Source organism: Zingiber officinale, chromosome 3B (genome assembly GCF_018446385.1).
Source record: "Zingiber officinale cultivar Zhangliang chromosome 3B, Zo_v1.1, whole genome shotgun sequence".
Classification (NCBI taxonomy): domain Eukaryota; kingdom Viridiplantae; phylum Streptophyta; class Magnoliopsida; order Zingiberales; family Zingiberaceae; genus Zingiber; species Zingiber officinale.
Genome location: NC_055991.1, coordinates 133,927,102 through 133,953,186, shown reverse-complemented (window position 1 = coordinate 133,953,186; position 26,085 = coordinate 133,927,102). Strand labels below are relative to the sequence as shown.

At 38.0% G+C, this 26,085-nt stretch overlaps 3 protein-coding genes across 6 annotated transcripts; 2 read left to right on the top strand and 1 right to left on the bottom strand.

Moving 5' to 3' along the window:
- The first annotated feature begins 12,482 nt into the window (after positions 1 to 12,482).
- Positions 12,483 to 13,496, top strand: LOC122055276 (protein FMP32, mitochondrial-like). The gene is made up of 6 exons (XM_042616642.1): positions 12,483 to 12,734; positions 12,805 to 12,864; positions 12,946 to 13,022; positions 13,090 to 13,146; positions 13,231 to 13,297; positions 13,377 to 13,496. The coding sequence occupies exons 1-6, from the start codon at positions 12,483 to 12,485 to the stop codon at positions 13,494 to 13,496; spliced, it is 633 nt and encodes a 210-aa protein (XP_042472576.1).
- Positions 13,497 to 13,527: 31 nt separating this feature from the next.
- Positions 13,528 to 19,833, bottom strand: LOC121967916 (probable magnesium transporter NIPA6). 4 transcript variants are annotated; one of them, XM_042518447.1, is made up of 10 exons: positions 17,550 to 19,833; positions 16,367 to 16,423; positions 16,169 to 16,259; positions 15,942 to 16,102; positions 15,722 to 15,849; positions 15,466 to 15,603; positions 14,478 to 14,570; positions 14,291 to 14,408; positions 13,809 to 13,937; positions 13,528 to 13,718 (listed from the first exon to the last, which is right to left on the bottom strand). In XM_042518447.1, the coding sequence occupies exons 1-9, from the start codon at positions 17,671 to 17,673 to the stop codon at positions 13,843 to 13,845; spliced, it is 1,005 nt and encodes a 334-aa protein (XP_042374381.1). In that variant the 5' UTR covers positions 17,674 to 19,833; the 3' UTR covers positions 13,528 to 13,718; positions 13,809 to 13,842. The 4 variants fall into 4 exon arrangements, 3 of the variants coding, with proteins under 3 accessions (XP_042374381.1, XP_042374380.1, XP_042374379.1); XM_042518446.1 differs by having other exon boundaries at positions 13,528 to 13,937; positions 17,550 to 18,595; positions 18,722 to 19,833; XM_042518445.1 differs by having other exon boundaries at positions 13,528 to 13,937.
- On the top strand, positions 19,832 to 24,252 carry LOC121967915 (leucine-rich repeat receptor-like kinase protein FLORAL ORGAN NUMBER1). Its single transcript, XM_042518444.1, has 2 exons — positions 19,832 to 22,641; positions 23,651 to 24,252. Exons 1-2 carry the CDS (start codon positions 19,890 to 19,892, stop codon positions 24,004 to 24,006), a joined length of 3,108 nt encoding a protein of 1,035 aa, XP_042374378.1. The 5' UTR covers positions 19,832 to 19,889; the 3' UTR covers positions 24,007 to 24,252.
- The last annotated feature ends 1,833 nt before the right edge of the window (positions 24,253 to 26,085 follow it).

Below are 26,085 nucleotides of genomic sequence, written 5' to 3'. Positions count from 1 at the left end.
ATTTATCTCTTGATTTAAAAATCCTATTCTTTAACTTATTTTACGTTTTTTTAATGACTCGTTAGTTCGTGTGACTCAATAGGTTCCCGATTTATCTTAGTCGGTCATAATTAACTACTTAATTATAGAACAATCATGAGTGACACCTAGTAGTACATCATGATCCCCAATTAGCTGGAAAATTATATTTGATTTTAGAACTAATTCTAAACCCTTCAACAGCTATAGTGAGTTTTGCCTTGTTCCTTTCACTTTTCTTATACCCACTTGGTTCAGGACATAGTCTATGTGTCTGTCCCTACTAGACTGACTACATCACACCTAGCCCAAGTAATACTTTCTCGTTCTACGGATTCAAATTACTCGTACATGTGTCTAAAAGTCTCACACTCTTAACATGTGTTACTTTCGCCAATGACTTTGAGTAATAATCCTAACGAGTGACCATAGGGTATACGTCTCCTCGCAAGGAATGTTGCATCTTCTATGGGTTATTCAAACACCTTCGAGCACTTCAACTTTTACCCAATCATTCTGGGTCTACGCCTCGATGAGATGCTTGCTTAAGATATCAAAGTATAAGTCTCCATGATCAAGATGACTTATATACCTCAAGTAGGAGGAAACTTGTATCAGAGTTATAGTAAGAGCTTCACAGACTATCCATATATGTAGATAACCATATGAAGTTTTACAACGAGTCACTCCAATGAACTAGTTACCATAACTAGTATCCACGTTTAACTCTCAACATCCCAATGCCTCTAGCCAGTGAGAAAACAGCTACTTGACGAACCAAGGAGTGTAACCCGTGCTAGTCTTACAGAATTGATGATATCCGAATGCATCAATTTGACGACTAGGAAAATTTTAATACGTTCATAATTACACATGTAGAGATAATCACTAGTTGTGATCCAATCACAATTTCTCTCATGCTATGAATTGTATTGCATATATTCAGTAAATGAGTTTAAGACAATCAAACATATAATATGTACTCAAATAATGAATATATATTTATCAAATAAATAGTAAAACCATAAGGCGATTGCCTTAAGATATCCTTCAAAATCTAACAAGAGTTAGTACAACAAGAATAATATAAAAAATAAATATTTTAACAGTCTCGAGATTGTCCAGTCTTGACTTTGGATTTCATTGAAACCCTAGATTAGACCAATGCCTATTGTTCCTTCAACCAGGAACACATCCTCATTAGGTCTCCCCTTTAGTTGCTTTCCTCACTTAGCATTATAGACTTACTTAACTCTTGACCCCAGGTCTTCCTGCCAGATGCCCCATCTGAACTTCAACCAGTTGTTAAGTCCCGTAAACACAACTAGACTGTAAGTACCCCATGGTGGTTTTGATGTGATCAACAAAATCAAGTTTGGTCCTGTTGTGGTTGGATGACTTTGTCTAACTGTGCAAGAACTTATGAGCATAGGAAGTCGAGCAAAAGATGCAGTTAACGAGAAAGATAACATGGGAGAGAGTCGATGGGCTCGATGCATCTAAGGAACGAGGCACTGCGGAAGAGTACGTTGGCGGACGAGAAAAAAGTGCGTAGCATTTCTGAGAGACGTGAAGTCAGAGTGGAAGGTTGCTCAAGAAGATCAGAAAATGAGTTCGGGTGAGCCCTATTTCGGATGACTGAAATCACCCAAGTGAGCGGAGCCGGAATGGGGAGAAATCGGACAGCCAACAGGCGGTTGACTGTCCAGTCTAGTTTGGGCGCTCGGATTGGGTCTAGGCGCCTGGACCCCCGGAGGATGCCCCGGGCTTGTGCCCTGGTCGAGGGCTGGTTCAACTCGGTTTGGGCGCCCAATCCAGAAAAGTCTATCTGCGCCACGCTATCGCGATCTATTGCATCATGGATAAAAATTTATCCACACCAGGCGCTCGGAACCCTTCCATGTACTCGGATCAGGTGTATAAATACAACCCTGATTTCAGTAGTTAAACACAATATTTGTAACCGAGTTCTTTTCTGTTCTACTACTGTGTGAGCTGTTAACGTTGTAAGAGGTTACTCCACCTAAAGGAGATCTACATAGTGAGCTTCTTTTTCCTTAGATTAGCAATATTCTGATTGCAAACCAAGTAAATTTTTCTTGTCTCTGTCTTTATTTTATGAATTTATTTTCTATTATTATACAAGTGTTTACCTAACTTAGTCTGAAGTTCAAGAAAGGTTTTTTTTTTTTCAAGGCAATTCACCCCTCTCTTGTCGACCGTCAAGAGACTAACAATTGGTATTAGAGCAAGAATAGTTTAGAAGAACTAACCACCGACCAAAGTAAAGAAATCGATCACCGGACCAAGCCTCATCTTGCCAAAGTTAGAGGGGTAGTTCGCACATTGGAAACACTTAATGGAGGTATTCCTAAAACTGATTACGAAATACTTTTAATAATCAAGTATGGTTTTGTAGTTCCTAAGGATCAACAAGGAGTGGAGAAAGAAGAGTACCTATAGATGAAAAAGGAGCAAAGCGACTTCATAACCAACAGTAGAGCGGAATATGACTTACTAAGTGTATTACCGCCTCAAGAAGTCAATCACATTGGAAGCTACACATCGACAAAAGAACTCTAGGAGAAATTCTTGAAACTTCACGAAGGCACATCCAAAGAGAAGCTTGTACGATGAGACATTCTTCAGAACAAGCTAACAAACATTCGTGTGGAAAAAGGTGAGAAGGTAGCCTAACTACACGCGAAGATAAAGGAGTTGATCACTGGATTGGTCAACCTCAATGAAACGGTAACGAACCGGGACACGATACACTACGTACTTAACGCTTTTCCCAGAACTCCAGAATGAACTTCGATAATAGACGCCTACTACATCTTGAAGGACTTGGAGGTAAGTACCCTAGAGGAACTTTTTTTGACTTTAGAATTACATGAAATTAGATGTGCAGGTACAACAAAAGAGTCAAGCCAGAACATGGCACTAAGAGCTACTAAGAAGGATGAACCCGAGTCAGACTAAGATTTCGTAGTAGACCAAGAAGCTTATATGGTAAGGATGTTTAAAAAGTTTTTTAAAATCTAATAAATTTAAAGAAATGTAGAATAGAAAAAATCCAAGAAATAGAAGAAAGGTTCGATGCTACCAGTGTCAAAAAGGACACATAAAAGACTGCCCAGAACTCAAAAAGAAAAAAGATAAAGGACCCAAGCAAAACAAACACAAGAATCTTAAGGCCACTTGGGACGAAAGTTCATCATCCGAGTCAGAAATAGAAGCATACGTCAGACTAGCACTAATGGCTAGTCACGAAGAACAAAGCACCTCAGAAGTCAGTATCGATAAAGGGGGAACAACATCAGATGAATGCTGCGAAAGAGGAGAATCAAGTTTAGATCTGATATGGTAAGTGAGGTATGCCTCTTACCTTCATATCAAATGTATTATGGTATTAAGTTAATGTCTAAATCAATGTGTAAATTAAAAACTAAAAATAAAAATTTTAAAAAGAAGAATTTAAAAATAAAAAGAATTTTGGAAAATTCTTGCTTAATTGAGGAACTTGAAAAATTAAAAACTTAAAATGCTAATTTAAAGGAACAAATAGAAAATTTAAAAAATTATACATGCTCAAATTTTAGATATTATTAAGGATTAAATTGGTATTATAGATTTCACATGGGTCAAATCAGAAAAATAATAAAAATATACATTATTAGAAAATATTTGATAAATCCAATAAGAAGGAACTTATATTGGGTTTTAAAATCATGCTTAGTTTAAATTGTGCATATTTGTAATTTTAACTTGATTTAATATTTGCCTTTTAATGATCTAATGTGCTAAAATAATTTTCTTCATACAATTTTTGTTCAAAATTAATTAGGTATTAGTTTTTTTAAAAATAGGATTTCATTTCCTATGTGTAGAATTTTTTAAAATTTTTTTTTGACCATTCTATTGTTTTTTATGATTTGTTAACAAATATTATATTTTTCAATTTAAAAATATTTTGTAGAGTTATCTTTACAAAATTTATTTTTTGGTAAAAACTTATAATATTCCCTTTCCAACAAAATATTTGTAAAATTTTTTTGACAAATATTAATTTTTGTAAAAATTATTTATCCAAATATTAATTTTTAATATTAAAAATTCTCAAACACACAATTTTTGAAAATTTACTTTTTCTACTAAAAAACTTACTCTATTACATTCTCAAAAAATTTCTCAAAATTTTTCAAATCCCAAAACTATTTTTAAGCATTTTTAAGAAAAAATTCATCTTTCTATAGTAAATAATCTATTACTGCTTAAATTTATTTAGTTTTTTATAAAAATTTTATTACTACTTTAGATATGTCTACTTAACCTTTATAAAAATTTTCAAAAATTTTCATCATATAAAATAATTTTTTATTATTTTTGTTGAAAATTACTTTTTAATCACCAAAATTAGAATTTCGAAAATAAATTCTATTTTTTTTCTTAAGTGTTAGTCGTTGTTCGTGTATTTCTTGGACTTTAATTTCAACCTAATTTAGCAAACCCCCTATTGTTAATGTGATTAAAGGGGGTGAGTTAGAAATTAAGTTCAAGGGGGAGATATATATATATATTTTTTCAAATTGCATATCTAATGTTCTAAACTTGCATATTCATTTAATTTAATGTATTGTTCTACCCTAACTTAACTTGGGTTGATCCACATCAAAAAGGGAGAGATTGTAAGTACCCCGTGGTAGTTTTGATGTGATCAATCAAATCAAGTTAGGTCTTGTTATGATTTGATACCTTGTGTCTAAGTGTGCAAGAACTTAGGAGCACAGAAAGTTGAGCAAAAGACGCAGCTAGCGAGAAGGACGGTACGGGAGAGAGTCTCGTAGATTTTTAGGGACGTCATAAGGCAATCGCCTAACTATTTTTACTAAATATAGATTCATTATTTGAGTGCATATTATATATTTGATTGTTAAATTCATTTACTGAATATCCATAATAAAATTCATAGCATGAGAGAAATTGTGATTGGATCACAATTAGTGATTATCTCTATATGTGCAATTATGAACGTATAGAAATTTCCCTAGTCGTCAAATTGATGGATTCAGACATCATCAATTCTATAAGACAAGCACGGGTTATATTCCTTGGTTCACTAAGCAACTGTTTTCTCACTGGCTGGAGACATTGAGATGTCGAGAGTTAAATGTGGATGCTAGTTATGGTAATTAGTTCATTGGAGTGACTCGTTGTAAGACTTCATATGGTTATCTATATATATGGATATGTATGTGAAACTCTTACTGCAACTCGAGTGCAAGTTTCCTTCGACTTGAGGTATACAAGTCATCTTGGTTATGAAGACTTATACTTTGACATCTTATGCAAACACCTCAATGAGGTGTGGACCCGGGATGATTGGGTATAAGTCGAAATGTTCGAAGATATTTGGATAGCTCACAGAGGATTCACTTCTTCTTGCAAGGAGACGAATACCATATGACCACTCGTTAGGATTATTACTCAAAATCTTTGGCCAAAACATCACATGTTAAGAGTGCGAGACTCTTAGACACATGTATGAGTAATTTGAATCCGTAGAACGAGGAAGTATTACTTGGGCTAGGTGTGACGTAGTCAGTCTAGTGAGGACATACACATAGATCATGTCCTGAACCAAGTGGGTATAAGCCGAGTGAAAGGAACAAGGCACGACTCACTATAGTTGTTGAAGGATTTATAATTAGTTCTAAGATTAACTATGATTTTCTGGCTAATTAGAGATCATGATGTACTAGGTGCCACTTAGGATAGTTCCATAATTAAGTCGTTAATTATGGCAGTCCAAGATAAATCGCGAACCTTTTGGGTCACACGAACTAACGAGTCTCTAAAAGACGTAAAACAAGTTAAAAATAGGATTATTAGATCAAAAGATAAATATTTGGTTAGATCATACATAAGACAAATAGAGAAATATTTGTCATAATGGAAGCGCGGATGTGCTATATCCCTTATGGTAGAGTTGAATCATATCTAGTTTAATCATGAATTAATCATGAACCAACTTGATTTAGTTGTGAATCAAACCAAGGGGTTAATGGGCTAATTTTTGGTTAAGGGATGATGGGTTGGATTTGAGCTTTCTAATCTAACTCATTAAAAAAGATTATATATAGATGTAATTGGGAGAGAATTAGATAAAAGTTTTATTATTGGTTGATTGACTTTTGGAAACCCAATCCTCCTCTCCCTCTCCTCTCTCTCTTGCTGCCAACAAGAGGGCTCTCCTTCTTGTTGCCGTGACCATCACAACGTGCTTCTCTTCTTTTTCCTCTTGATCTCTTTTCTTCATTTATGGCTAGTAACTTCCGAATGATAGATTTGTACTCAAGGAGTTGTCTTGAGGAGCTCGACGTGGATACGAATAGAGGCGAGGTTCGACAACGTTGCTACGGTTGATACTCTTCTCGTTACAAGTCATCCGTATGGTATACCTAGCGTAAATTTACTTCCCGTAAAATTTTAATTATGTGATAATATTTGATATGTTGTATCCTTGTATTCGTATGGTGTGTGTGATGTAATAATTAGGAATTATTATTGTTTTATTTTTGTTATGCATGTTTACAAAACGTGTTCTAGCACACACCTGCATTGGGCATATCGCAACAAAGACGACGAGGCGCTAAGAGTATGGTGGCGGACGGGAAAGAAGCGCGTGGCATTTCCGAGGGACGAGAAGTCGGGGCGGAAGGTTGCTTGAGAAGACTAGAAAATGAGTTCGGGTGAGCCTTATTCTAAATGGCCGAAATCACCCAACCGAGCGGAGTTGGAATGAGGAGAAATTGGATAGTCAATAGGTGGTTGACTGTCCAGCCTAGTTTGGGTGTCTGGACCCCTAAAGGGCACCCTGGGCTCGCGCCTTGGTCGAGGGCTGATTCAGCTTGGTTCGAGCGTCCTGACCAGAAAACTCTATCTGGCCACGCCATTGCAATCCGTTGCGTCGTGGATAAAATTTTATCCACACCCAGGTGTCCGGATCAGGTCTATAAATACAACCCTGATTTCAGTAGTTAAACACAACACTTGTAAAAAAGTTCTCTTTCTGTTCTACTTTGTGTGAGCTGTTAACGTTGTAAGAGACTACTCCGCCCGAAGGAGATCTACATAGTGAACTTCACTTGCATTGGATTAGTAATTTTTTGATTGCAAACCAAGTAAATCTTTCTTATATCTGTCTTTATCTTATGAATTTATTTTCTATTATTATACAAGTGTTTGCCTAACTTAATCCGAAGTTCGAGAAAGGTTATTTTTCTTTTCAAAGCAATACCCCATCTGAACTTCAACCAGTTGTCAGGTCCCGTAAACACAACTAGACTTCCTGCCAGATATCAACGTATCTGGTATTCTAGTGCAAGTTATCAACCTAACTAGATTTTAGTCTGGTGTCTGATCTTATTAAGTCTTTCAATCCTTCATACTTGATAAATAGATTAAAACACACAACATCTAACTTTAATCATTTGTCATATATCAAAACCTGAGTTTGATTATTAGTACTAACTGTAAATAAAACAAACTCAACCAAACTTATTGGCACTACCGGTACAAACTCACGTTGCCGAGTTCGAATCTAAGTCAAGCCACGAATCCGTATCCGGCCCAAAGGGTCCCAACACCATTGTAAGTCTTGCTTTAGTTGAAAATTTGTATAACATGATTTTTTATTTAACTTGTAAATTAGCTATGTCCAATGTCCAAGTCAAGACATTCCAAAAGGAAGTAAAAGTCCTTAAAGAGGAGACTAACCTAAATTCTTTGACTAGACCAGTTCAAAGTGGAACTATAATTGAAGTCCAACAACTTGAGGAAAAAAATTTTACTTTAAAAACTGAAATCAAAGAACTTCTGAATTCATTGGAACAATTCATATTAGGTTCCAAAAATCTTGATATGATTCTTGAAAAACAAAATGTCATATACAACCAATATGAACTAGGATATAAGGCTAAGTCTCGCTACAAATCATATTTATCAATTGTTAATTGAACCATTAGAAACTAAGTCCAAACATAAGTCCTTAAAACAAGTTTGATTAATCAAGTTAAACCAAAACAATATTAGATTCTCCAAATTCATTATCTAGATAGACCTTATCGAGGTTATGATCAAGGGAAAGCCAATAGAAAAACTATTTTTGTCATTAAATAAACTTGCATGTCTGTTTGATTTACAGTTTTCTTTACATACTTATTTCTATTCTTAGCTTAGAATGGTTAGATAATGACTTAGACTTCATTGAGACTTTCCCAACCTAGTACCAGGGTGGAACGATATGATAGTACGTTAGGAAAACATAGTCTAGAGAGTCAAGTTGGGTAAGACGTACCCTACTTGGTCTAGTTAGCTAAGTGAAACTAACCGAAGCTACCTCGCCATATCCTAAATTAGTTAGACCAGAGTTTCTTAAGAAAAAAGCTAAATATATAATTTATTTTAAAGGCTTTGTCATAGAAATGGTCATTGCTCCGATACCCAAAAAGACTCCTATAAACCATCTCATAGTTTGGAAGCTAATTTTTAAAATATGCACTTAACTAACTAATTGTTAAACATAAATATAACTCAAATGTCAATCAATCCTTAGAGTTATATTCAACTTAAATTAATAAAGATAAAATTAATAATCATCTTACATGTACTATAAGATTCCCTATTTGAAAATCTAAAAATATGTGAGATGATTTAGGACTAATTTAAAACGAGCTTAATCAATTAAATTTAAATAAATCATAATCAATTAAACCTTTATCAATCTTAATCAATTAAACTTAAATAAACCCTAACCAATTAAACCTTAATCAATCTTAATCAATTAAACCTTAATTAAATAATTCAACCTTAAATTTAACTTAATTAATTCAATTAACTCAAAATTAATTACTACTTCTCACTTTAGTTAATCAAACTTATAATTTTAATCCGAAATTAATTTAACTTAATTCATAATAAACCTCAAACATAAACTTAATTAAACCTAAATTTAAAAATAATAATAAACTTAATCGAACTTAAACTTATTTAACCTAATTAAGCTTACTCAATAATTACAAATTAAATCCAAATTCAATTAACTCAAACTTAATTAAAAATTCTAAGAGTGAAAATAATTCTTAAGATAAACTTAATTAATCAAATTAACTTAATTAAACCTAATTAATAAATTTAATTTACTTAACCTAATTAATCAATTTAATTAATTCAACCTAATTAACTAATTTAAATAAAAATTAATTAATCTAATTCAAATTAAAACCTATTTCACTTAATTAATTCAACCTAATTAATTAACTAATTTAATCAAAATTTGATTTAATTCAAAATTAATTTAATTAAAACTTAGATAATCTAATTAAAAATGCAATTAATTAATTAATCCAACTTACTTAAGTTAATTAAAACTTACTTAATCTAACTCAATTAAAAAATTAATCAAATTAAACTAAGTTAGCCTAATTAATAATAATTCATTTAAATCTGACTTAGTTAATTTAATACAAATTTAACTAATCTAACTAATTCAACCTAAACTTACCAAATTAAACAAGAATAATCAACTCAAATAAGCTAAATTCAATTAATAATGTTAACCTAAATGATTAATAATTTAAATTTAATTTCACTTAATAATTTTGACCAAAATTTAAACTTAATAAATTAAATTTAAATTACAAATTCTAATTCAATTAATCTAAAATTAGTATTCAAGATAAAATTAATTTGAACAATTCAAAATTAATGAAATTTAATAAATTAATCAGATAATTAGAGTAATCATTAAATACTAGAAAAGATAATTTATCAAATTTTTAAAAGACTAATTCAAATTTAAATATTTTTTTTTAAATGTTAAATCAAAATGGGATGCATGCGTGGACACTAAGGGACTCAATTATTCTTCCTTAGAATTTTGTCAAAATGGTATGATTTATAAGCATGCTGGAACTATAAGGACACAATCAACTTTAATTATTTAAATTCTGAATGTTCAAATTTAAGTTTGCTTCTTGGATTTAAAATTATATTTTGACTTTTAAATAGTTTTGAAAAAGAAAATATATTTTGGGCACTAGGATTTTTTTTTTCAAAAATTGGGTATATTTAAAACATATTTTGAGATTTTAGTTTTTTTTTCAAAAAGTCATTTTTTTCCTTGACAAATTTTCAGATGCATATTTTTTTAGAAAGGTGTTTCAAAATTTGTCTATGATATGTTTTAAAAAATGCCTAGTTTAAAATGTTTTAAAAAGGTTTTTAAAATATGTCTATCTTTAAATATCTTTCAAAAAAATAACTATCTTAGTTTATGTGCTTCTCAAAAACAGAATATATAGTTAATTATTTTTTTAAAAGAAAGTTTTCCAAAAATGCCTATATTTTTCAAATAAATACCTATTGTAAATTATCTTTCAGAAAATACGTATCTTGTTTTTCGAAATGTATTTTTTTTTTTACTTAACATTGTTTTTTAATATATATCAAAGGGAAGAAATAATAGGTTAAAAGTTAATATTTTAGAAAAAGTTAATTTTAGAAAGAATATGTAATTTTTAAGATGTGTTAATATTTTAGAAAAAATATGTAAATTTTTAGGACGGGTAGATTTTCAAACTATGCATGCATTTAAAACTTTCAGGGGAGAGTTTTTGTTAGGGGGCATATTTGAAAATTCTATACTTTGAAAATTAATTTGAAAATGTTATTAACACTTGAACAAGAGGGAGATTATTTAGAAACACCAGCTGTTTGAACCTATATTTTGATATTAGTAAAGGTTAAAAGTTAAGGATCATTGTGATCTAACGAACTTAAGTGTTCAAGTGGATTGGGCAAGAAGTCCTAGTCGAGTGAATTGAGCAAGGAAGTCATGATTGAATGAACTAGGTAAAAGTCTTGACAAATCAAGGATGTTAGACAGAAGTCCAATGGGTCAAGGATATTAGGCGAGAAGCCTTGGGGGTCGCGGATACTAGATAGAAATTTAGGTAGGTTGAGAATTGAATATCTAGCAAGAAGTCCTGAAAGTCAAGATTGAATGCCAAGCAAAAGTCCAAATAAATTTGGAGGAATGGATATTTAGCAAATAAATAAACTCCCTTAAGAGGAATGAGTAATGACGCATTCCTCATGAAGGAATAATAGACGCCAATCTGACCCAGGATTTCACTGGAAAACCAAAAGTCAAGACTAGACAGTCCAAATTGGACGGACTCTTTTTTATGCTAAATATCATTATTTTATTTTTCTGTGCTAACTTTACAATGCAGGTGATAAACTAAACTAAGGGAATTCCAGGCGCTCGAAAGAGATCTGGGTGCCCGGGTGTCCGGACATGAAGAAAGGATCCAAGCGTCCGGAACACCTCGAAGCCAACCACGCATGCAGTAGAGTTGGCTGGCACATGTTAGACTTCATGCGCTTGGAAGGGATCCACACATCCGAGAATAGATAGAGGCAACTTAAATAAAGCTTCGTCAAGGCGGTCCAAGCGCTCAGAAGGAATCCAGGCATTCGGAAGTGGATAATCGTCGACGGAGTCTGATCGGACCAGGTCAACTCTAGGCTCCTGGAAAGGATCCAGGTGCTTGGAATACCTTATAAAAGAAGACTTCGATCAGCAACTCAAAATACTCATTCCATACAACTTTCATTTTTTGCGTGCTGCTCTAGAACCTTCGTTATGATGTTAAAACACTGCTTTGACAACCAACGCTTCATCTTCAATTCTTGTATATTGTTGGTATAATTTATTTATTGTTTTGTACTCAAATTTTGTAATTCTTCGTATTTTAATGAATTGTTCAACAAAAACACTCAACGAGTGCGGGCGTCGCTGAGCTGTGAACCAAATAAAAAGAAAATGTCTTAGCATTGTTTTTGTATTCGTTTAATTCCGCTACATTTATCTCTCATGTTTTCCGTAAACATGAAAAAAATGACAAGCATTATTTACCCTCTCTCTAGCGCTTACTCTGATCCTATATATATACTCTAAAATTCAAAATAAGCACTAAATTCTATTCTAATAGCCAATTTATTTATCACTAAGAAAAGATGAAGTGTGTTCATCAACCTCATGCAATTCTTTTGCAGTCCATTCATCCCTCTCTTCCTCAACAATTTTCCACCAGCCAATCCTTTCTCCTCGGCGCCTCTCTATCTTTGGAAATCACACAAAATAGGAAGACAATGTGACTGGATGTAGTTCCATTGCACCATTGTTTTCACCAACAAATCCTTCTTCTTCCAAGAAGAAGAGGCTTCATGTGCAGGTGAAAGACCAGCCAGCAGTTTCCTTGGAAAATAAATCCAGGTGGGCATCTGCTCGCTCGCCTGCTGCAGCGATGTCCTCCCTTGCAGCCATCGCATGCAAGAGAGGAGGGGCGGTAGCATTTAGATCGCAATCAAGAGCAGGATGGCCTTCGCCCTGGTCCATGGCCAGTGAATTCAGCTCCCACAGATGCTCTGCTTCTTCCTCTTTCTCCTCGTCTTCTTCACAACTCCTCGCGAAGCCTAAATCCAACAGGGTGTTCCTTGTTGACACATTGGCCTTGGTGAAAAGCTTGGAGGTGCAAGGTCTCCCCACAAAGCAAGCAGAAGCCGTTACCTCTGCCATCACAGAAGTCCTCAATGATACTCTGGAGAGAGTGGCTCAGTCCTATTCCCCAAAGGAGGAAGTGCACAAGGTATGAAACTATATTTACCATTGAAATTTATTGTTGTTTTTATCAACCTTAATGGAAATTGCCATTGCAGAATCAGTTGATCCAAGATGCCAATCTCTCGAAGTTCAAATCGTTCATAGAAAGCTCCCAAGTACAAACATTTCTTTGATTGTTTGTCTTCCTCTTTTTGTTTTGTTTCGTTAGTTTGATCTATTTGTCGATATGGAAACAGGAGCACCATTTCTCTTCCCTGCAAAGAGAAGCTGAAAAGCTTCAGGTTGCCATGGAAAAGATGGGCAGTGAGCTCAGGTTCTTGCTCATGCACTGTTCTTACTTTTATTACTTCAAATGATGCTGATCATCTGAGCTGCGATAGGTATGAGATTGACAAACTTGCTGCCGGACAACGTTTGGATCTAAACCTCGAGAGGGGGTAAGTGATCCAAGAACACAAACAGCAATTGAGAACTCACAATCGATCTTCAGCTTGATGAATTTGTGTTCTTGTTGAATATAGGCGGATACGAGATGAACTAGCAAAGCAGAATGCCGAAACTACTCTTTTCACCACCAAGCTTGACAGGGTAACTTACAAGTGTTGTGTAAAGCTATTTTGGTGGTGATTAAGTATGTTTCCTTTTTAAGTGTGACTGCTATTTACAGGAAATTCACACATTGAGAGCACAATTAGAAGCTGCAAAGTATGATGTGATAAAATACTGCATGGGAACACTAGTTTCTATCTCTGCTGCTGGACTAGCAGTCGTGCGCATTTTGTTGTAAAAACATTGTATTTTCTCTTTCAAAATTGAGATTTTCTAAGTTTTATGATTCTATTTTTTCTTAAAAAAAAAAATTATTGGCCATACATTTTGTTATCATGTCTTATTTTGAAGAAGAAAAATAGATCTCTAGACTTGCATTCACCTATTCACTGAGGTAGAGGCAACCTCCAACTGCCTAGTTTCTAACCTCTTAAACTTGCATGTCTCAATTAAGGTCATACTGTGAGAAACAAAGATATTTCAAAAAAAAAAAAAATTGAATAAAAAAAATATACAGCCTCTGTTGAGCAAGATGGTATCTGAAATATACCTTCTGAGTGGAACTTAACTCGACTCGGACATGATCAATCGGAACTTTGCAAGATGATGAAATGATCATCGTCGATATTCTTCATGGGATCACCACCACTGCCTCTACCAATGTACCAAGATATTGAACCTGTGACAGGTTAAGAATGCAAAAGAATGTATGTGTGAATTTCTCCATCAATAGTTGAAAAAAAGGAATTGAAGACTTCCCATTTTAGTTGCTTGTCTTTTTGTTGCATCAGATCTTAAACGTTGAAGAATTATAAAGACACATCAAAGGCAAAGTTGGTTTTGTTTGGTAGAAGTTTGGATGATTATATAACTCACGAAGATAATATTTTAGATTATTTTCGCAATTGGAATAGAATTGTCATCGAAAAATAAGGTAGTAGCCACATATGAGATTAGCTAGACAAACAACAACACATTTGAGGGGTATTGAGAGCATTATTGAGGGTAAATTGCATTTAGCATAGTGCGAACCTGTTGGAGGAGACACATCGGGTTCTTTGGTTGAGTGCAATAAGATAGTCCCAGAAATAACTGTAATAAACCCACACAATTCTGAAGCTATACTGTTGATATCTTGGCCGGACCAATCCTATAGCAGAATTGAAAGTGAGCAAGAACAAATAATGACGCTTAATCATTAAGTTTTTGTTACGTATACCTTGAACATTATTGCACTTGCAACTATTGTGAGAGTGGTAAACATGACATAGTAAATTGGTGACACAATTGCTGTATTGAAAGTGTCCAGTGCCTGGTAGAGAGAACCAAAGAGATTTATAAAACTCATGTTTTTGTATTATGGAGAAATGATTCCTCATTAGAAAACCTAGGTCGTTTCCCTCTACCATTTGTATACGCATTATGATGAAAGGGATTATTACAAATGACTCTTGTACTCCTCACATATTTATATATAAAGACAACAACATTAGTAACATGATTGCTAGTGTGTTCAGTTGATCATGTTAAGTGTATACCCACCAGAGATAAAATGACATGTTAGAACACAATGTAAAATGCTTCAGAAGCGCTACTCCTACTCCATGGCCTATAACGTGCTAGGTGCGCCACCTCCAAATAATCCACTACTATCATCTCTTTACGAAGACATGATGGGGTACACCTCTACCATCCAGGGCTCAAGCCTTGACCCAATCAATGGGATTTCACAAGCTAACACAAGCTTGACCCTTGATGAGAATTTCACTAAAGCATATACTCATATCTTCCAAAAGATTAGAGTTAAAGATTAGTGAAGAGGTAAATTACCAATAGTTAAATCATTGAAGTATTCCAATTCTTCTCCAAGCTCTTGGATCCTTTTAAGCACTTGCATTACTTGAGCATAGGAAATTAGAGATGTTTTGACGAGTTTTTCTTGCATAAAAGCTCAAAAAGAGCTTATATACATAGCCCTCAAATGAATCACTTTTGATTGCCTCCAGTTTACTAGAAAGCGTCTCTAGTCAACTAGATGCACACAAAATGACTGTTGGATGATAACGACTACAACACATTTAAAACTCAATTAAGAACACAATATTTATAGTTTAGTTGTGCCAATAAATGCGCCAGATGATCATGGAAAATGATTGATAGAGATTAAAAAAATCACATTTTCTCAGTAGAGATTATGTTGCACAAACCTTATTTAAGTAATTCAATTGAGAGATGACACAAACAAGGGCAATTGTGGCAAAAAGCCAGGTTTGGTAATATGTAACCTGACTTGTCCCCTCTAATGTAAGTCTGATAGCAACTCCAATGGCTTTTACGCTAACAACCTGTAGGGACAAATTCAAAGGAACACACAAGACAAAATGGCATCATAAGTGAACAAATTGAAAAGCTAATTATGTAGCTAGAGTATGTACAGTCTTGAGATTTGGAAGCATTTTTTACCGTTAGCGATCCCATTAAGGAACAGATGCCCAAATAAATCAATATGTTTGTTTGCCCATATAGGGGTTCAAAATATAATACCAATGCTAATACTACGAATAATGTAGCTGCAGCATAAACTATAAATGCTGGAAAAAAAAGGAAATAATATTAGTGATGTTTTCAAGATTTTTAAAGTTAACTCTCCATTAATATAACAGAATTAATGATAGCTTATTACCAGGTTGAGTGGCTAGCTTCCAAATTTCTTCTACAGAACTTGGGGATTGTTCCTGAGGTGCATGAATCACAATGACAACAGAACCAACAACACAAGATATACAACCCAAAATGCCCATTGTCTGTAATTGTTCCTTCAGCATCAAGTGTGCCAATACAGCACTGCTCAAAAATAAAAGTTTGTTAGTTCCAATGAAGCTTTAAGCATTCAATCTTTTATATCAATACCTGACTATTATGCTTAATGCCCCCAAAGGAGTAACTAAAGCAGCTGGAGCAAAAACATAAGCCACAAAATTTGCAACCTCACCAAGGAGCACTGTTTGTCAAGAAACTTTCAAATATCAACAACATAGCAAATCTTCTTTTGTGTGTTATAATTATCAAAGCACTACAATATTCCTAATATGTACTCAGGTAGCTTACTTGTGATCATTCCAATCCACCATAGCGGTTCTAGTAAGTAAGTATATCCACCAACTCCTATGAATCAAGGAAAAGGGTTAAAAAAATTCAGTCATATTCTACAATAAACTGGCCAAAATCCCTAAAAATATAAATAAGAGAAACAAAATCTTGCAATGGAAAAGATTATGTGAATGGAAGTATCATAAGGAATCAGTCAAGAAGGGAAAGCAGAGATGATTGGAGTTTTATTAGAGTCTATTTGCATGGACGCAATCATCATACACATCATCCATATTATTTGCCTTGGGTTCAAAACCAAAAATCAGCTTTGAACCAACATCAACTTTGCGTATTGGAAACACCAAATTGTTAATCATGTATGAGAAATAATGAGCTTAGCTGGTCAATGCAATACCACCAAATTGTTTATGATTTCGTTATCCAATTATTCATGAGATAGCAAAGCTAAGACCAGAGGATGCTAATACTCATCAATAGGAAAGAGCTGCAGCTTCTGCTGGTAATTCAGATCTTCTATGGTGGGATTCTCTATATGTCCATGGAGTGAACGTGCTAGGGCAGCAGATGCAGGTCCCAGCTATGGAGCTGGATCTGGGCATCATCCATGGGAAGCATTGAATGCAAAGATCATGGGCACAGATAAAAGAATGGGACTTATTGATTCAGTTATAAATTGTGTCTTTATGACTCTCTAGGTGTAACCTAGTTCCTAGCTAAGTTACTATCTGAATGTTGATCACAAGAAACAATGAGGTAGGCAAATTCTCACTGAGAATCCTTTTCTACGTCTACTAACTTGGACAGTAACTACCCAGGCAACTGCCCTAGTTAATAGAGGGCATCTTCAGAAGTTGTAATTCTAAACCAGAGAAGAGCATTCCTCGGTTCAGGGATCAAAGAATTTGAAGTGATGAACTCAGAAGAGTATGCACTTCGCATATCAAAACACATTATATCATTCTAAGCATGTATCGTATCATTACGTGTGTCAAGTTTATAGTTTTTTGCTAAGAAAAATGCCTCAAAAACATAATTAGCATACCGGATTAGTAGAAAAGGTAAACAACGAGGACAAAATCAAATGTTGAAGAAAATTTTACACGAAAACTAGAAAAAAGCGCATCTTTTCACAAGAGAAAATAGTCAATCATCCAACAGAAGCTAGGTTTTCCATTCTGACCTGCTCGGACGCCAGATTTTCCTGCCCGCTTGAGCCCCTTCTTCTTCAATATGAAGCTGGATCCGATGAAGGCGCTCGAGACAAGTGCGAGAATGAAGCCCTTGGTGTTATCTGAAACCCCCATTTGTTTTTTCCCAGCCGATACTCTTACCCAACTCGCGGATCTCCTCCCTCTTCCTCCTCGGGTTCCTCTTCAGGAGAGTACGGCGGAATCGGAGCAGAACAAAAATTGAAAACGCGCGCTGAAGGAACGAGAATCCAATGCCGTAGTTCTTTCTTTTGGAGCTGGAATTCTCCCTCCCAAGCCACCAGATTTGAATCGAGAAAGCGAGAGGTGCGAGAAGAGCCTCCGCCGTCGTCTTCCGCGACTGGGCCCGAGAAGCGACTGACAACAAGATGGAGCTTGGTCGTCCGATGTCACGGCGGATGGGACGCCGCGACAATCAAATTTACTAACCCAATTGCATACCGAACTTTCTAAATGGAGAACAATATGGGACCAACTGCATGCCGAACGGTTTGGTACGCGTCCGAGTTCAAAACATTAATAATAATTTTTTATCGGATATCGAAGCTGGAACACGTTGGAAATGGATTTACCTTCGAGAATTTTTTGTCATTTAATATGAACCCAATTTCCTACCGGCATATGGATTGGTCAGGCCGATGCTTTGAAGGACTTGGGTCAGAAATGTAGGGCGCATTGGTAATTGCTTGAAATTATCAGATATAAAAATAAAAATGGCACCTCATTTTGCCATCATGAACATTCATGCTATTTTTTTAAAAAAATAAAATATTATTTTATTATATATTTAATATTAAAAATATCCAAAACTAATTTGAAATTTGAATAAGGCGGTCATGTAGGCAATGTGTCGTACACTATGGCTGCAGGTCTGACTCGACAGCAAATGAAGGCGTACGTCTGACAGCAAAGGCATCCCTGCGCTGCGAAGATGAGAGACAACAACTAAAGGTAGCCGCAACGAAGATGCGCGGCCGGTGAGCAGAGATGGCGACGAGGGTGGTACGGTTGTCGTCGTCTTTGCGGAGGATACAGAGGATGGCGGAAAAGATCAGTTACTTTAATGTCATTGAAAAAAAAAAGTAAACATCGAGCAGTGCCAGAAGAGAACGCTTGAATAAAGACAAGTAGAAGGATGCAGCACCGTATTGGCAGGAGAAGAAAAAGGACTACCGCCTCACTGGGGCATTGCGTCGAACACTTTAGCGGCGAAGGAAACTCTTTACACTCTTCCTGACTTCAGAAACTCCAATCCGATGGTTCGAGCAGATATTCCTCTGAGATTCGATGTCAAAATCCTTATGGGACTCCGACGACGGCGTACTCGCCCATGATGCAAGCGACGACGACGACGCCGCCGGATTTGCCTCTCCACGATGATGAGTCGAGATTCGTGTACATCCTTGAAATGACGGTGACCGTAGGATTTGCCTCAGAAAAGCATGACTGCGATGGTTTGTTCATCACGTGACCGGCCCATCGGGTTGATTCTTCAGTGTTAAGCCCAATCCTTTATTATTATTTTTGTCCAAAAGAATATTCTTTATTAATTTAACTAAAATTATTTTAAATTGACGAAAATGATATTCCTACTGTTGTAATATACTCTATTATAATAGCTTTTATGCTATTGCAATAATATATTATTTTTAAAATCCCGATATAAATATATAAGTTGAAGACGGACCAAGATTCTAGAATAAATTAAGTAAACGATAAAGGATGTCCTTGTCGACGTACCTGCCATGGCATTTGTCTCCTTTATTTAACACAGTAATGTTCTGTCTTCTCGAACATTCTCCTTAATAAAGCGAGCAAGTCATTAAGCGTGCTTTACCCAGCGCAAATGCACTAAAGTTTTGACTTGCGAGGCAAATAAATAAATTAATTAAGGTTAAAGCCATTTGCTAACAGCGGAATCAGTTCCAAGCGCTCAGTGCCCCTCACAGTAGCTTTTACTTAGTCGACGAAGGACTTTCTTAATGCTTTCGCTCCTAATTAACGTTGACTTGAGGGGATTAATTTAATTAAAGTTGGTTAAGAATTAATTAACATTCTGTAATTGTCTTATCGTTCTGGGTTAGGCTGGTAGGGTAGGTATCCTTTTGGTGTTGGTACTCGAGTGCAGAGGAAAAAAAGGCTGCTGCGCCCTCGAGTCACGACGCACAGCTCGCGCCCCTCCCCCGCGCTGACACACGTGACCGCACACGCTATCGCGCTCTGCTCTCTCCCCCGCCACTCTTTTTCCTGCGATTCCTTGGCCATTAACGCGACCCGGACGGTACCTTGTTCCCTCGCCACTCACCGGCTGCATGCGCTCGCATCGCATTCCCTCGCGGCTTCGCTTTTACACCCGCCAAAAGCAGCGGAAGCGAGCAGATTGTGCGAACCAGTGGAGACCGGAGAGAAGAGGAGGAGGAGGAGGAGGAGGAAGCATGGCGGAGGAGGCTGCGTACCTGTGGATACTGTTGCTGTTTTCCTTGGTTGCCTCGATCGGCTCAGCTGCTGCTGGTGGTGGTGCTACTGGTTTAGACCACGGCGACGGAGAGTTGGATGCCTTGTTGAAGGTCAAGACTGGTCTGGTGGCGCCCGGGAGCTCCGCGCTCGATGACTGGTCGGCCGCCGCGGATGGCCATTGCGATTGGTTCGGCGTTACCTGCGATCACGACTCGCGGGTGGTGGCGTTGGACCTCTCGTTTACTCCCCTCAATGGCACGCTCCCGGCGGACGTGGGTCGCCTTCGCCGCCTCGTCAACCTTTCTATTTCCTCCGCCGGCGTCCGCGGTCCCCTCCCGGCGGAGCTGGCGGCGCTCCCTGCGCTGCGGTATCTCAACGTTTCCGACAACAACTTCGACGGGATGTTCCCGGACGTTGCCGCCGGTGGGTTCCCGGAGCTGGAGGTCATCGACGCTTACAATAATAACTTTTCTGGCCCGCTTCCTGTGGGGTTGGCAGGTGCGCTGCGGCTCCGGTACCTCCACCTCGGCGGGAACTACTTCACCGGGATGATCCCTGAGGCTTACTCCGACATCGCCAACCTCGAGTACCTCAGCCTCAACGGTAATGCGCTTGGCGGGCGTATCCCGGCGAGCCTCGGCCGGCTGTCGAAGCTTAAGAATTTGTACCTCGGGTATTATAACAATTTCGACGGCGGCATACCGCCGGAGTTCGGTGGGTTGTCTTCGTTAGTCTTGCTCGATATGGGTAACTGCGGCCTCTCTGGAACGATTCCGCCGAGCCTTGGACGGCTGAAGAAGCTTGATACGCTCTTTCTCCAGATCAATCGGCTCTCCGGTGAGATCCCGCTGGAACTCGGACGACTCGACAGGTTGCAATCGCTGGATCTTTCCATCAACGAGCTGTCTGGCGAGATTCCCTCCAGCTTTGCCGAGCTTAAGGAGCTGAAGCTGATGAGCCTCTTCAACAACCAACTCCGGGGAGCCATCCCGGCGTTCATCGCGGATCTTCCAAATCTCGAGGTGCTCCAGCTGTGGGAGAACAATTTCACCATGGCGCTTCCTCAATCGCTGGGCCGCAACGGCCGCCTCGTGAAATTGGACATTGCTACGAATCGGATAACGGGGATGATTCCGCCTGATCTCTGCTTCGGCGGGCGGCTTGAGATGCTGGTGCTGATGAACAACAAACTGTTCGGCTCGATTCCTGAAGAACTCGGTGGCTGCAAGTCGCTGACTCGGGTTCGACTCGGCAAGAACTTCTTGAATGGGACGATCCCCGGCGGGCTTTTTGATCTGCCTCACAACGACATGTTGGAGCTCAGCGATAATTTCCTATCCGGCGAGTTGCCTTCTGTGATCGGAGGGGATAGCCTCGGCACGCTGATCCTCTCCAACAATTTGATCAGTGGCTTGATACCGCCGGCGATCGGCAGTTTACCTGCACTCCAGACTCTCGCTCTCGACGCTAATTGGATCTCCGGCGCTATCCCACATGAACTAGGCCTGATGAGGCAGCTTTCGAAGCTTAATCTTAGCGGCAACATGCTTTCCGGTGTCATTCCCGCTGATCTGACCCGCTGTTCCACCCTTGGCTCGATCGATCTCAGTCGAAACAAATTGATGGGAGTTATTCCGGAGGACATCGCTAAGCTGGAGATCCTCAACACCTTGAACCTCTCGCGAAACTTGCTGGTCGGTGAAATCCCGCCGGATTTACAGCGAATGAGAAGTCTGACCGCACTCGATCTCTCGCACAACCTCCTTTTCGGCCGAATTCCCTCACAAGGGCAGTTCCTGGTGTTCAACGACAGCAGTTTCTTCCAAGGGAACCCCGGGCTGTGCGGCCTGCCGCTGGACCCTTGCCCAGAGGGGGGCAACTTCGACGGCGCCTCCGGTTGGGGCACTGTGCGGCCGCGACAATGGGACTCGAAGAGGGTGCTGCCATGGGCAGCCCTCATGGCGGCAGTGCCTCTGACGGCGATAGCAGCGAAGGGTTGGGCGCTGTGGAGGGACCGACGGAACAAGGGGTGGAAGATGACGGCGTTCCAGCGGCTGGACTTCACGGCTGAGGACGTGATTGAATGCCTGAAAGACGACAACGTGATCGGAAAGGGCGGAGCGGGGATCGTCTACCGAGGGAGCATGGCAAGCGGGAGGGAGGTGGCGATCAAAAGACTGGTGGGGAGGGGGGCCGGGGCGGAGCACGACCGGGGGTTCACGGCGGAGGTGACGACGCTGGGGCGGATCCGGCACCGGAACATCGTGCGTCTGCTGGGCTTCATGTCGAACAGGGAGACGAACCTGCTGGTCTACGAGTACATGCCCAACGGCAGCCTGGGCGAGATGCTGCACGGCAACAAAGGGGCACACCTGGGATGGGGCGCGAGGTGGCGCATCGCGGCGGAGGCAGCCAAGGGCCTCTGCTACCTCCACCACGACTGCTCGCCGCCCATCCTGCATCGCGACGTCAAGTCCAACAACATCCTGCTCGACTCCAACTTCGAGGCCCATGTCGCCGACTTCGGCCTCGCCAAGTTCCTGCACGACCCGGGCGCCTCCGAGTGCATGTCCGCCATCGCCGGCTCCTACGGCTACATCGCTCCAGGTACAAGTAAATTGCTCGAACACTTTACAGGCACAAAGTAAGAAGAAATAATCCATGTTTTGCTTGTTCATCCATTTGTTTCCACTTATAAATTTACAAATCCATCTTAGATTTTAAGCATCATTCCAGAGTTTGATGATATTCATATAAGATTCCATGCTAGTCATTCTCCAAATCTTAAATTTTTAGTATCATATTGATGTGCATTAGAATAATGGCACTCTGAAGAAAGCTCAATCTCTGTGCTTCCTTCCCTGTCCAATTGTCTGGTCCACCTAGTTAACAATTGAAGCCCCTTGTAGGGATTGGATCGATCTAGACGTTCGATCCACGCGGAGCTCCGTTATTGGACCGCCACTCGCCTTGAAACCAAATAAAGGGGGCTTTTACAGACCCACTACACTTTTGGACACCTGATACACTTTAGGAGCTCCAAACTGAACTCTAAGTTCATCATCATGAAGTTATGATTGAACTGTCTTTTTTTTTTTGTAGAGGCAACTACCTATCTTTATCACTCCTAATAGTCTGATCAATAACTAAATTATTTTCTTTTGTTATAATAGCTGAAGTTTTCCTCAGCCTCATTCTTCTCAAACTTTCATAAATTCTAATCAAATTTTCTTTTCTTATACTATATATTGGAGGTTTGTTTGACATCGGTCTGTTTGTAGCAATAACAATTTTAGGGATAAGTGCTCCGGCATTTATCTACATGGTCGGACAATCAAACTAGAAATCTACAGTTTGATTTTGAGATCATTCTTATTCAAGGTTGAGTAAACTGAGTTGTGATGATATTTAAACATGTCATTGTTTGAACTTTTAGAATTTTTAGCTGAATAAGCTGCAGTGGTTAGAATCTATCGAGTTGAGCCCGAAACAAATGGAGACTGTGCTGACTTGATTCTTTTTCAGACGTTATTTTTGAATTGATAGTGTTCAGTATTATACATTTTCTTGATACTTGCGTAAAATGCTATTGTCTGCATCTATTTGCGGGAGACAGAGTATGCATACACCCTGCGGGTGGATGAGAAGAGCGATGTTTACAGCTTCGGTGTTGTGCTGCTGGAGCTTATCACTGGCCGCCATCCGGTGGGCGGGTTTGGGGACGGTGTGGACATTGTCCGATGGGTTAGCAAGACAATATCCGAAGTGCCAACCGGAGGGACTGACTCGGCTGCTGCCATCTTCTCAGTGATCGACCGGAGGCTGGCCTCAACTCCAATGGACCTAATCACTAACCTGTTCAAGGTGGCAATGCTTTGCGTGGAGGAGAGCAGCACAGCGAGGCCGACGATGAGGGAGGTGGTGCATCTGCTTTCCAATCCAACTTCCACTCTCCATGGCCTCAGCTTGTGAGGGACTTAACTCACTGTTATGGGATTTTGCTATTTAAAGTAAGCTATATGTCGATGATGGCAATATGTGAAGTCGATGACTCGAAAGGTGCTATAAGAACTCTAATTTGATCTCAATAAGGCTAAAAATATGTATGGATGATGACTAATGTATTTGAATCTCGAAATGCACTGTGAAAGACATGAATGCATGGATATATGTATACATGTCATTTACCAATATATGCAAGTGTCTATTAATGTGTTTTATTGTGATTGTGGAAGTTGATGATCTTGTTCTAATATGTGCAAGTGTCTATTGATGTTTTTGTCTATTACAGTTATTAATATATGTTTATAAAAGGAATCTTAATTTATATCTCTATTAACTTTTAATTATAAATTCGTGGATTGCTTGCTATTAAAATTTATGCTTCTACGCTTAAATAGGTTGATTGCTTTTTAAATATTTTCACTTAATCATAATTAGTTACTTTTATTGTAGAATTATATAAACAATTGCATATGAAAATGAAATGTTATTAATCTATTTTTTTTCTCCACTCTCTTTCTTATTTATTGAAATGAATATATACATATGAATTTATAAGTACACAACCATATTGAAGCTCCTCATGAGTTTACATAACTTATGAGTTTAAAAGATGATAGGTTATGTAGATGAGGGAGTTTATAAAGTTATTGGGGGTTATGGGCATCCACATACTTTATTTTACAACACTCCCCTTGGATGTCCATAATTAAGGAATCCGCATCATTAAAACCTTACTAGGAAAAATTCAATAGGAAAAAACCTAGTAAGGAAAAAGAGTACGTCAATCTGCAACTGTATCACTATAAATTTATCGAACAACATAATATGGTATAGTGAAAATTTACTCCCCTTATTTGAAATATCATTTGACATCTCTATACCGCCACATTCCAATACCATGTACTAATTTCTTAAATATTGTTGTAGGTAATGCTTTAGTAAATAAATCTGTCAAATTATTGCTAGATCGAATCTGTTGAATTTTAATATCACCATTTTTTTGTACATCATAAGTGAAGAAGAACTTCGGTGAAATATGTTTAATTCTATCCCCTTTGATATATCCTTCCTTTAATTGAGCTATACATGCCGCACTGTCTTCATATAATATTGTTGGAATTTTCTTATTAGTAGTTAAACCATATTTTTCTTTGATATATTGAATCATTAATCTCAACCAAACGCATTTCCGACTTGCTTCATGTATTGCAAGTATTTCAGTCCCCTCGGGGCGGTGCGATGGTTAAGACATAGGGTGTTACCACATGAGGTCTTGGGTCGAAACTCATCGTGACCGAGCATAACCTCTCCCATGTCTTGGCCATTTGCACTAATGGCTAGTAGCCACCCGTGATTTACCTCCTCCGTGTTGGCCTAGGGAAGAGTTGGCGGGGGCGCTGGGGGCGAGCGAATCGCCTTTTGCCACATGTATTGCAAGTATTTCAGAATGATTCGATAATGTAGCGGCTATGGTTTGTTTGATAGATCTCCAAGATATGACTGTTCCACCATATGTAAATAAATAACCAATTTGAGATCGACCTTTATGTGGATTAGATAAATATCCTGCATCTGCATAACCAATTAACTCTGAAATAGACATAATTAGAATAAAATAAGCCTAAATCGATGGTACATAGAAGATACCTAAATATATATTTAATTCCATTCCAATGTCTACGTGTTGGAGAAGAACTATATCTTGCTAATAAATTTACAGCAAATGCTATATCTGATCTTATATTATTAGCAAGATACATTAATGCATCAATAGCACTTAAATATGGCACTTCAGGACCAAGCAATTCTTCACCATTTTCACTAGGTCGAAAAGGATCTATGTTCACATCAAGCGATCGAACAACCATCGGGGAACTTAATGGATGAGCTTTATCCATATAAAATCGTTTTAGAACCTTTAGTGTATAAGCTGATTGATGGATAAAAATTCCATTTGTAAAATGTTTAATTTGTAATCCTAAACAAAACTTGGTTTTTCCTAGATCTTTCATCTCGAATTCTCTTTTTAAGATATCAACTGTAAGT